General features: G+C 38.3%; 1 protein-coding gene across 1 annotated transcript; it reads left to right on the top strand.

Moving 5' to 3' along the window:
- The first annotated feature begins 313 nt into the window (after positions 1-313).
- hhex (hematopoietically expressed homeobox) lies at positions 314-6,718 on the top strand. Its single transcript, XM_042397641.1, has 5 exons — positions 314-356; positions 439-1,138; positions 4,627-4,805; positions 5,835-5,885; positions 6,025-6,718. Exons 2-5 carry the CDS (start codon positions 730-732, stop codon positions 6,295-6,297), a joined length of 912 nt encoding a protein of 303 aa, XP_042253575.1. The 5' UTR covers positions 314-356; positions 439-729; the 3' UTR covers positions 6,298-6,718.
- The last annotated feature ends 6,680 nt before the right edge of the window (positions 6,719-13,398 follow it).

Genomic DNA, 13,398 nt, shown 5'->3' with positions numbered 1-13,398 from the left:
AACTTCGATTTTTGAATAACATTTAATGTCCAGTGCAGATATTTACTGACACAATGCGTTTTATACCTGACTTTCTAAATCTATGATTTGTTTGGTTTTAATAGCCGTTGTCTGTGCAGTGAAACCACGGGCGTATATGATGGTCTCACTGCTCTGAGTAAGACGACTATTTGGGTGACTCATTTGATAACACAACCCTTCTATCAGTGTCATCTGTCGTTCTTCCATTATGTCACATTAAACCATAGATTTTTCGATTTACTTTTGGCCAGTTTGGCTGTAGTGAACTGATTCTCCTGGAATACAATTATCTCTTCACTACTGTCATCTGATCACTGTGTGGGTCGATTGGAGCTGTGAGTAAGCCAATCAGAAACTGCCGCTGGCCACCTGCAGGAAGTTGGCCGTCCACTTATCTCCTCCCTCCTCTGCCTGCAGCCAGATAACAGCCCCAACAGTTGGATCAAGTACCAGCTAGTTCACCACCGCAAACTGATGGACACCAAAACACTCTAACGGTCTCCTCCGCAGCACAGACAGCCTCTCTCTTCGCTTGCTACAGGGTTAGTCAGTGGACTGTCTGCGCTGGAAGTTACGGTAGATGTTTGGTAGTATGTAAAGACGTGTTTGTGAGATATTGTCGATAAAGAGGAAGGCTGTTGGGAGAGAAGGAAGGGACGCGGCTTTCCGTTAATTCGCTTCTAACGCGCAGCGGCAGCAAACGGCACCATGAGCGTCCCGCTTTACGCACCGACTCCCATCCAGCCGGCTCACCCGACTCCCTTCTACATCGAGGACATTCTGGGAAGGACTGGCACCACCAACACCTCCTCCTCCTCTCCCTCCTCATCTTCCTCCTGCGCCTCCTCATCGTCCTCCTGCTCCACTCCGGTCATCCCCACACCGACTCTCCCGTCGCCCAACTCCTCCTTTACAAGTCTCATCTCGCCTTACCGTACGCCGATTTACGAACCCACACCGATCCACCCGGCACTGTCTCATCACGCTGCTGCGGCGCTGACTGCGACGTACGCGTCTGCGGGGGCTTTCGCCGGCTCCATCTACCCGTTCCACCATCACCAGCACCACCGCTCCATGGGGGAGTACGCACAGGCGCTGCTGAGGCACGACCCTCTCGGTGAGTTGGTCAAAACGCGTGCGTAAAAAGTTAAGAATAATATGTTGGTCTGGATATTCTTTCTTCTTTGTGGTGAATGAGATTCATGGCGTCACTTGGGGCAACATACAATCATGAAACTCACTAGTCTAGACTGTTGGCCTTGTGTTTTTCTCTTCTTCTGGAATCAGACTACATGAAAACTTTTCATACTTGAATATGTGGTATGTTGCGTTTTTATCATGACTTATTGAATGACAGTCGATGTTCTGTCTTCTATGAAAATCTGAACACATTGAATTAGTCCATTTTGGCGTAATAGTAAATTATCAAAGTTGCTTTGATGATGTGGCAGTAAGAGAGTTTTTAACCTTTGCATGCGCCCCAAACTTTTCTGTCTTCACAAGCTTCGTTTCAGCGAACGAAACTGTTTTTGCATAAGTATATCACGCTTGGCCATGCATGCATATCGAAGTCAAGACACTCTGTTACATCCAGTCTACATAAATAGATTTCAGAGTAAATGACAGAAAGTTTTGACATTTCTTTTCCAAAGCATTCAGCACATCTCCGTCTCAATAAGAACATTTTTTTTGCATGATGCCAGACCACGCACCTATGAGTCATATTGTTATTGTGACAGACATATTTGGGGCCACAATAGCAGCAGCCTTATCCATTCAGTCCGTTAGTGATGGGGGGGGGGGGGGGGGGGGTGTATGGCAACCTTGACTCGTTTTCCTGACTCCCATTGTTCTGAAACATCAGAGGAGCAAGTCAGCCAGTGACTAAAACATAACTGGCCTCTAAATCACTTGTTATTTCACTGCTCTGTTTGTGTGTGTGTGTGTGTGTGTGTGTGTGTGTGTGTGTGTGTGTGTGTGTGTGTGTGTGTGTGTGTGTGTTTCCTTATACTTGTGAGGACCAAAATACATGGTCCTATCCAGGTATTTGGATATTTTGTTAGGTTCTTCCTTTTTTAACCATAACCCGCTCTTCTGGTCAACATGATAAGTTTAGAAGGTTTAAACTTTTAATAAATCCATAAAATAAAATTCATCACACCAGATACTAAAATATGTGATTTAGGGGTGCTCCTATTAAAATTTGGTTTAAATCGATGACGCAATAATCATAGTAATATAAGGATAAATTCGTGCCCATGAACACGTCAGGGTTTAGATAAACGGTTGAAACTTGTTTTATAGGATTTGGTTACAGGCTGTGTGAGTGATGGTCCTCTTAAGTATAGTATGACAAGCAGACCGTCTGACTTTGTGCTGCGTTGAACAACTTGGGCCTTTTTCCGTTCATAGCGGAAGCCGTGAGCCTGTCGATAGGAGTAAATCTGGTTTCAGAAGCTGTTAAATGTTTTCCTGGCTCACCCCGGCCAGCCGCTTCCTCGGGAGCCCGCTGCACGCTGCTGATTATTTTATCGACATCCTCAATACAGACATATTCAGGAAACACTCGGCCTCTGATAGCCCGGGATCCGTTTTTCACATATTGTTGCACTTCCTCTGCCTGGCCAGCGAGGATGTGGCTGACTTTCTTTATGGTTGGCGGCGAGAAGAAAATAAAGCAAACAGAGCAGCACATCAAGTCCAACGGGATCAACGAGAAAAGATAAAGTCTCATTTGTAGGCCACAAAAATAAAGGAGAACGAAATAGTGCTTCAAGTGATGTAGATACTCCTTATGGTAAATAAAAATATCCCATGTTGCATTATCATATCATAATAGCTGGAATGAGTTTGGAAACAACATTCATTTCAGTTTTACCCATCAAAAACTCCTCATTAATACTCAGCACTCAGTCAGTTTGAATTGGAATAGACTGATAAAACTAAAATATGTTCAATAATACAAAGGTTGATTAATCATGACCATAGGTTGATTTTCCAGTCATAACATCCACATTTTCAACTATGTGTATTTATTTCTGTAGATATGTGTTTATTTAGTTATCATCAAAACCGAATAAATGTCCTATTTAAATAGACAAAATATCAGCATCATAACATCACCATGAACAGCTTTATAGATCTAATTCATTATATCTAATAACAGAAACATGAGCAGACTATGGCTACCTTGCGCACAAAGTAACAGAAAGTTAGAAGGAGAACTGTAGAGATTGAAACATCTGTATCTGTAACCAATCAGAAAAATTAATAGAAATGTGGACACATAAGCAAAACTGCGCTAAAAGTAGCCCAATAAACTCCATTCTAACGAGTTTAAAAACCTTCTATTATCCACAAGGTAAGATTTAGCCTATTATGAATAGAATTAATCGAAATAATTCATTTGAATAAACATTAACGGAACTTCTACTGTAGCAGAACTATTTATAGAAATGTGTTTTTCATCAGTATAGTCAGTGAAGCCTATCCCACTCACAAAAACCTTTAGTTTATAATAAAGGTTATTCAATTAAGAAGCTAATCTTTATTGTAAGCCTATTAATCTCCCCTTTATTATATTAGGGGTTTGAGATATAGGCCTATTTTATGAATTAGCTAACTTCCTCTGGAAAACAGCAGCAATAAGAAGGCCTTCGACAGCAGTTTCGACCACAACAGATTTGTATTGTGTCAGTGAGAGCAGAGGACATGAGTGTCTATTGGTGGATGCCATCGCCTATAATCACACCACAAAGCAGGAAGCACATGAAGCGGATATTTGGCCATAGTTTTCACTCTGTCACGACCTTCCTTTAAGACAGCGTGCAGCAGGCCGGTGTGGCGGCCGCAGCTCTGCTATTGTTTGTTCCAGGCCATTAACCGGAGAGGAAACCAGACAAGACAAAAACACTCCTGATTGCGCTGCTGCGCTGTGTTGCTCCAACAAACCTCTCCATGTTCATTTCCAACAATATCATCTGCAGCTCATTATTTAAACTCTCTCAACAACAACAACAACAATAAGAATAAGAATAAGAATAAGAATAAGAATAAGAATAAGAATAAGAATAAGAACAAGAACAAGAACAAGAGTAAGAATAAGAGTAAGAATAAGAATAAGAATAAGAATAAGAATAAGAATAAGAATAAGAATAAGAACAAGAATAAGAATAAGAGTAAGAGTAAGAATAAGAATAAGAATAAGAATAAGAATAAGAATAAGAATGTACTTCTGACCGCTGCTTATGAAGTTAAATTCTATAGGCCTATGTAAATTGAGGCAATCTTAGAGATTAGGCTATGTATGCAGACTATAGATTATAGTCAAATTTTGAAATGATTTATAAAGGGTAAGAGTCGGGGAAGGAACTGTGTGGGGGGTTTGTTTCCTCTGTCATTTTCTCTCTTTTCTTCACACTTTTTTTTTTCTCCTATCCTTATTTTTATGTCTTGTTTTATGTATGCTTGTGCCAGTCTGTGTGAATAGTGTGAAAACAAACGTCCATTCGTCAGTCACAGATGACTTGTGGCTATCCTCTTGATATTTTGAGGCTATAAGGCCCTTAAATGAATACTCTGTCATCTGTCTTCCTTCCTCTGAAGGGAAACCTCTGCTATGGACTCCCTTCATCCAGCGGCCCTTACATAAAAGAAAGGGCGGTCAGGTCCGGTTCTCTAACGACCAGACCATCGAGCTGGAGAAGAAGTTCGAGACGCAGAAATACCTTTCACCTCCGGAGAGGAAACGACTGGCCAAGATGCTGCAGCTCAGCGAGAGACAGGTGAGCACAGATCATCCCTACATTGTAATGAATGCATGTTGACTTATGAAGCATGAAGTGCCTTCTCAACAGTAACCTGATTATTTCACTTTATTTATTTTTATCTCCTATTCTTTTATTATAAAGTTATGCGATATATCAGCTCTTAAATGAAATGAGTATATTTCCTTACAGGAGAAATTATAGTTTGCTTTCTTTCCCCTTGAAATAGCTCTGTCATCCTGTAACTAGCTATAGAAACATCAATAACATATAACTACTCTGCATAAGTGGCCCTTAGCGGACACCGAAATAGAAACGTCTAAGACCAGCAGAACTATTCCTTTAGGCAGAAAACGTCGGACATTGTTTCAAGTAGAAACTTCTCCGGTAGCTTAAACATCACTGAAGTCTATTCCACTCAAAAAAAAGTTTTTGAAAATGTGTTATTAAACGACAGTCATGCTTGAAATATTTGGTACAAAGTGTTGCATGTTTATTTGGTTAGAAATCAATCTTCTTAATAGACGGGTGCGTCTATTAACAGATGAGAACGTGTCCATCCACTATGATGTCTTCAATGAATTCGTGTCCAGATCCACCATAACTGTATCCAGGATATACTACACTCTGTTTTTTTACTATCTTTGTAATAAATGTTTGGATTGAACATTTCAGAGTTTAGGTGTCAGTAAGCAGAATTAATAATCAGGGCCTGTAATAAATAAAGAAGAAACGCTGACATATTAAACTAGCCGCAAAATAAAATGGATAACTTTTAAATTACTGCCACAGAAATAAACAACACGATAGAAAATGTATCTGAGCTACGGGATTATTTGATCCCATTCATTTCTGTCAAAGCGAATAAATGATAAATGAGTGAAATCAGTTCGAGCTGGATTAAAACAATGAGTTCATGATGTGATCTGCAGCTGAACAACAATGCATGGCTTTATTGCATCAGTGCTCTGCCTTCTCGTTTCAGTTCAAATAAACTAAAACCCCACAGAATGAGTGTAAATCCTTTGATTTTCATTTGTCTTTCAGGTTAAAACCTGGTTCCAAAATCGACGAGCGAAGTGGCGAAGACTAAAACAGGTGAGAGTTTCTGACATATCACTCGATCGAAGTGTCTTTTATTTCTTATTGAATTATTATGAAGCGGAGATCATTAATGACATTAAAAGGCAGCCCGACAGGCCTCTTGACTCATACAACTATCCGTTTGGATCATCAGGAAAATCCCCAGGGGGGGAAGAGGGAGGTGGAGGATGACAGTTCCGCCGGGAGGAGTAATAAAGGAGACGAGACGACCGATCTGTCCGGGATCCAGAGCCCGGAGCAGAGACACACTATCCCGGTCTCTGAGCTGGCGCAGGCGGGCCGCTGTGCGCGCTCCGTGTCCCCTCAGCAGTCCCACACAGAGCTGGACTCTGACGTGTCAGACGATACAGACCAGGAGCTCGACATAGAGGACGACGACGAGTTCACACTGAACCCCCAGCTCTGAAACACAAGCTCAACACATACTGATCCACTCGGAATGCTGGATGAGCTGGATGATGAAGACTACTGGACTCCTATGACGCTGGAGACAGACAGGTGATGGACTAGTTCCCGATGAAATATTTGGGTGAAAAATCCGCGAGTTGCCGGAACTATGCTCTAACTTTTACTTCACCCTCATCAGTGCCTGCACACAGGATTGTCAGGAAACTTTTTGTATATAATGCATAGCCCTCAGCTATATTTTGTGTTGATTGTTTCTGTGTTTCTGTAAATGAATATAGATCATTTCTCTGTACTGTATGTCCTTGAATGATTAACGCTCTTACTTGTATAGGCCTTTGCCTTAAAATATAATATTTCATTAAATAATCGATGTAGCGCAAATTCTGTTTTGTAGGGTGATAACTAATAAACTATTTTTTTGTGATAATAAATTTGTCCCTTTCGGTTGTAGCTCAAATGACTGTGATTTATTTTGCATTTCTTAAAATCACACCACAAAAAAATATATATATTTAGTCATGTTAAAAATCATAGACTGATTTCTGTGACAAATAATTAAAATGAAAAGAATTCCACCATTCCATAAAAAGAAAACCAAACTGGGGTTTCCAAGTATTTTCAGTCAGATCGCCTAAACTAAGTTAAATAGTGAATTAGAAGCCTAAAGTAAAAATTACACAAATCTAACTAGATACTGTAATAAAATGATTGAAAAGCACAATGCAGACAGAAGCTTTGTTATCACAAATTGTTCACAAACACCGAGTTAGATATATATATATATATATATATATATATATATATATATAGAGAGAGAGAGAGAGAGAGAGAGAGAGAGAGAGAGAGAGAGAGAAGCAGTATATATACCGTATATTTAGATATATTTACATTTGCATGTTGACTAAATTATTATAGTGCAACGCATGAATGAAAGTACATGGTTTCGCTTATGAATTATAATCAATGAAAAAAAATGCAGCGATGATGCAACAAACTTAAAGGACCATCAATGCTAAATTACAAGCATAGAAATAAAATTAAAAAGTTACGAACTTAAAGTTATAAATAGCAGATATGATTTAAAAAAAAAAAAAAAGTGTAGGAGCCTGTGTGTTTGAGGAATGTGATAACACTGCATGATAATACTTTTCTCAGTGACTCAGTTTAATTGCAGTTACAGTAATTGCTACTTTTATGAAAGACGTGTTGGTTCCATAAATTCCATCAGAAGGTGCGGGCCTACAGCATCATGATTAAAACATTAAATGACTGGCTCCCTCTGGCCGGTGAAACTTATTGATTTTCATGGTGTTGCTGAATAGTCCATTCACTGCACCACTTGTTGCCTAATGCCACCTACACAATACAACATAAATACAATGAAAGCACACATCTATTTTCCAGTCAAAATTGAACTAATATTATGGGGATCTTGCCTAATGTTACAGTTATTACTGTGTATATAATGCATTCTAATTTAAATACATCACAATTGGAAACATTTGTCCTTCTTATGTGCACCGTTACAAAAAATTGGAAATATTTTAGATCGTATTTAAGTTTTCTCACAATTCTGCCTGAGTTCTGTGCATGTGAACCATGCTAGCTACACAACAGTAGTCTGTAATGACCCAGTGGGTCCAATAGGTTGAAGACATTAAGGTAAGAAATTGTTAAAAAATGAGAAGAAATATTGTGTGAGCTGAGGGCCATGGAGAAGGATGAACTGTACCAGAAGGATACAAGTATCCAATGACACTGACACTATTGACAATACATTATGAAGGTATGTAGGCATGGATGACCTAATTTTCCTTCCACAACATGTTTAATTGGATCTTATAAGAGCTCCTCAACTCAGATCTTTTCATTTCTGGTCCCCCACTCTAACCTCACCTCAGACAGCAAAGATAACACGAGACACTCATTGTGCTCTTTAACAGGATGTTGAACCCAAAGCTGCTCCAATAGACTTTTAAAGTAACTAACGGTGATGATACAGCGTGTTGCTGTTGGGACAGAGGATAGACTGAAATTAAAAGCCAATCATTACTCTTCTTTCTGCTCTTTCACTGCTTCCTGGTTTTGTGAAGAATCAAAGGCAACCACAGATTAGCAAACAGTTTAGTCCATGTCAATGGTTGTCCCATCACCACATTCAACTTCAAATAGCTTATCATTGAGCTCTCATGCAAACACTGTGAGTAGGAGTTTTCAGTAAGTAGATTAGGTTAATGATTGAGTGAACCCTCAGAACAACAAGGACAGATAGCAGGGGGACTGATTGATAGTTGTACAATATATGTTCACAGTACCTTTTAATAGAAGAGATCATTGTAGTTGTGGAGACTGACAGTTAAACTGAGACTGTGGGATGTATCAGGAAGTCATTAAGTCATTTTTGGCATTGTGTGATATTTTTGAGGATTTAAGCTTATTGCTCTCATAACTTTGTTTGAGTTACATTACCGAGGTTCAATGGCCTCACACCTACAAGACACACATTGATCTCAGCCTCTGTATTGTGTAATGGTTCACAAATTTCGCAGGGTAAAGTCAACATTTGGAGGAATAGCACACACAGTTGGTGGGTGAAATGCTCAGTAGATAGCCGGCTGATTCCAAAGTGCCGATGTGATCTGGTCAATTCACACACACACACACACACACACACACACACACACACACACACACACACACACACGCTTAAATTTTTTGATAGATGATAGATGTGATCAATTCAGTTTTGGTAACGTGAAAAAAACAGGTTGTCTTCTAGCTGACATGTTGAAGTGGACATGATTTCATCAAATATTGTAGTATTCTAAAATCATAGGTCGTTTTATGCAATGAATTTAATTAATATGTTTTACATACATTCATGCATACAGTATTAAAGACTAATACTGTTGAGCCATCAGTTAAACCTGGTGAATCAGAATTGAGTGCTGCTCAGAAGGTTTCTGCACCTCTATTGATTTAGAACATGTTTTTTTTCATTTATCATCTTCTTCGTCATCACTATCACCATCATTTGGAACATTTAATATCATTGCTGTCATGTAAACCTGGAATCTTAAGATAAGTTTCTCAGGAACCACCAGATAATGTCAAAATGTTATGAAGTTGCTGTCCTAACAGCAATATACAGTATTATTATAGATGCTTGGCTGGTGTTAAACTACATTTCTCTTAATGTCAACAATTCCATCTCTCAATACTTTCTGAAGACGTAAATCTTTAAAAACATAAATATATTGTGTCATTAAAAATCGGCACAGCAAAGCAAACATTACTCAAACAGGAGGAAATAGCTCTATTTCAGCTGTGGTTTCATATACATTTGGTTCTTTAGTGAGTATTTGGGGTATTATTTTGGATCTGTTCACAATGAGGAAAATATAGAATATCACAAGACTTCTGTCACAAGAATCTTCTATACTCCACATATTTCTGTTCTGATTGGCTCTTCCATCTGTATAAAAAGAGCTTTATTTAACCTGAAATCCACCTTTTCATTGCAATATGTTCAAACATCTGTAGACCATGTTGACTCAGCCACTGTGGCTTATTTATCAAATGAAGTGAAACTGAGAGTAACCTCAACCTAAACCTTACCCACAGTTACTCTGACCAAAGTCATCTCATCCAATCACAACTCTGAAAAACTGAGCCAATACTGAGGAGGTAAACTTTTCATCTTCAACTTTTTTTTTTGACTTTTCATGTCAGAAACAGATATCGGGGGTCATCTGGGTACTGATGGGGTAAAGTACTTTATCTCTCTGTAGCTCTTATCTGAAGTCAACCATTCTGATATTCTGCTGATATTCTGACCGGGGAACACAGACTTTGTATTAGCTCCTCAATAGGATGAAACCTTAGACATGCAGGACAGTATAACTGCAGCTCAGAAACTATCTATTAGCTGTGTGTGTGTGTGTGTGTGTGTGTGTCTGTTGGTGGACACAAGTTAATGTGTGGTTATATTTGAACGACTGAGGAATGTGTTGACTGTTGACCTTGGCCAAATGGAAGCCATTATCTCCCCTCCTCCGCTGAGCTGATAAATTAATGAGAGAAAACAGCGCTTACATCGATACTAGTGTCGCCACCAGCCACAGAGACAGAGTGAGGGGAGGGAGGGAAGGGGAGGGGAGGGAGGAGGAAACAGAGAGACAGACATGGAGAGAGACAGATATCAGTGGTAAATATCGCCGGTGAGACACAGATAGGCAGAGTGAGGAAAAAACTTTAAAAAACAGCTGTTGCTTTATTTTTGTTTATTCAGTCAAGCATCTATTTATTTTCTTATTTATAGAATTCATTTAGAAATATAAAAGAAACTGAATTATGGAGATTATATGATTAATAGAAGTGAAAATGCACAACTGTTCAGTTCCATTTCATAGGATTTACAGAGTGGTGGGTAGTCAGTCTAAAGCTGGGTTTATATTTGATGTGAGAGGTTAACAGGGGTCTAATAGCTCATATCTGCAGTGAAGGTTTTGATTTATAGTTCAGCTTTGACATCACCACAACAATACAAGACTGATCAGTTGTACTGATCAAGCCCCAACTGTGTTAATATTCTTTCATTCACTTTGTGATACAAATGATGGTGTGCTACACACATACTTTTAGAACTGGAGTTACATCCATGTAACTTCTATTTCTCTTTGTCTTTGTCTTTACGTTCATTTATTCACTGTGACAGTGAACACATACAGTGGAAGGTTTGCACTGAAGATGGCTTTGCAAGATGTGTGTTAGTGAAAAGCAGCAGATTATCAGCAATCTCCAACTAAATCAGAAACTTGTAAGAGAAAATGCAAGCAGTAGCCGACCAATCACAGCTCTTGTAGTCTCCACATGGTCTCTCTGTGGCCTACAGCAGCTCTGTGCTTAGCAGCACATTCATAAACAGGCCAGTTATATGCTTCTGAATCATGAAAGATTCGATCATTATGTTATTCATTATAGGTGTCTAGGCTTGAGATGCATGATACTTTGTGTATTAGTTAACATTTTACAGTATAGTTCTGTACATCGATATCTATCTATCAAAACACCACACCAACAATGCTTCACTGAAACTGACAGTGAGAGAGTTTCTCTAATAATCTGCACAGAGCTTCCAGTGAAGATTATTAATGAGCATTAGTGAGACCATTGATGAGGGCCCCATCAGCTCTCTACATAGACAAATAACACTGTGGTTAACAGAATTATCATGGCAGCCTGAGACCATTTAGTCATGTCTTCACCTCTCAGTGCAGAGGAACTAGGAGTTAAATTGGCCGTGTGCTGATTTGTGTTGAAAGAGAGCAAACAGCGGCTCATGTGCTGTGCAGGGTGGCACACAGGACCAAACAGCTTTCTGAATACTTGTAATGATGACAAATGTATGTTTCTGGGTGTACCGTGAAGGAAAGAGTGAGCTGCTTCCCCCGCCATTAACCTGCCATTAGGAGAGTGTGCTGTACCCTGGTATTGTTAGTGATGAGAGGTGTTTTATTATAGTTTACATTTTGTAAACACTCACTCACAAATTTTTCTGTAATATTTCATTTGTTAATTTATCTGATACTGTCTGTTATATTTGAACGTTTTAATTTTTATTATTTTTTTGTTGATTTAGCAGGGTGTGTCAATGATTGTTACATAGGAATGAATTTTCATTCAGCTTTTAAATTCCTGTTAAAACAACAAAACAAACAAATGTATAGTATAATACAGATTCAAAATAGAAACAATAGAAGCCACTGTATGCATGTGTTTGTATTGTACAGGTAATGGTGTACATGTAATTATTATTATGAAAACAATGTCCAAAATCCCTATTTATCTTTGTAGTACTATGTTACCTCATATCCCTGTATTATTACATACCTGTATAAACTTGTTATACCTATACATGTAATAATATTTGTGTAATATATAAACATAGTCTATGTACAGTTAACCCTAATTTTAATCTATGCAACTCAGCCTAGGACCTAGCACAGTACACAATACTACCTTCTTGCACTAATGTAGTATGACTGTATTACTGTCAGTGGTGAAAAGTAATTAAGTACATTTACTCAAGTATTGTACTTAAGTACAATTTTGAGGTACTTGTAGTATTTCCATGTGATGCTACTTTATACTTCCACTCCAGTACATTTGAGGGAAATATTGTACTTTCTACCCCTCTACATTTATTTGACAGTTTTAGTTACTTTTCAGATGAAGATTTGACATAAAATAACATAATACTAAGCTCATAAATCACATGACATTGTTAAAGATTACACCAGCGGCTCCCACAATTTTTGGCAAGTGGCCCTTTATAAAGAATCAGTGTGTATTTGTGTCTCTTTGTCATGTTTCAGATGTCTCTGAGTTGTTTGCAGTTCCACCAAAGAGACATTTCCCCTCACATAACTGTTATAATAACTGTTCGAGGCCAAAAACAAAAAAAAAATGCAAAGATTAAAGGAAAGAAAACAATAATTAATCCAAATGGATGCAGCAGAACTTTGTTTTTTCTTGTTTCCTTATCTATCATCTCACCACTCCTCAAATTTATCTGATGACCCTCAGAGAGTAGTTCAAACTAGCTCCACGTCCAGCAGCTGCAGCTGACTCATCACTATTAATAATGCACTTTGTTTAATATATGTCAAATATTGCAGCCTGATTTTCTGCAAAACCAGAACTTTTACTTTAATACTTTAAGTACATTTTGCTGCTAATATTTATGTACTTTTACTTGAGTGGAATTTTAAATGCAGGACTTTTACTTGTAATGGAGTATACTTGGAGTGGTACTGGAGTGGTACTTCTTCCACCACTATCACCGTACACTGTACACTCAATATATATTAGGGGTAGAATGTGGAATATATAGAATATTCTCACATTTCATTTTTATTCTATTCAATTGTTTATTTTTATGACTTTAATTTAATTTTGTTTTCTTAACTACCTCCTCAAAATCATAACTTTATTGTCTAATAATGTCAACAGTTTTTTATCATCACTTTTAGTTATCTCATTATCTCAAAATAACAAATGATGCTCATATTTGCTCTTTTAAGCTTGCTATCAAGCT

The sequence above is a fragment of the Thunnus maccoyii genome, chromosome 20 (assembly GCF_910596095.1).
Source record: "Thunnus maccoyii chromosome 20, fThuMac1.1, whole genome shotgun sequence".
NCBI lineage: Eukaryota > Metazoa > Chordata > Actinopteri > Scombriformes > Scombridae > Thunnus > Thunnus maccoyii.
The sequence above is the reverse complement of the archived record's forward strand: the minus strand, read 5'-3'. Positions and strand labels throughout refer to the sequence as shown.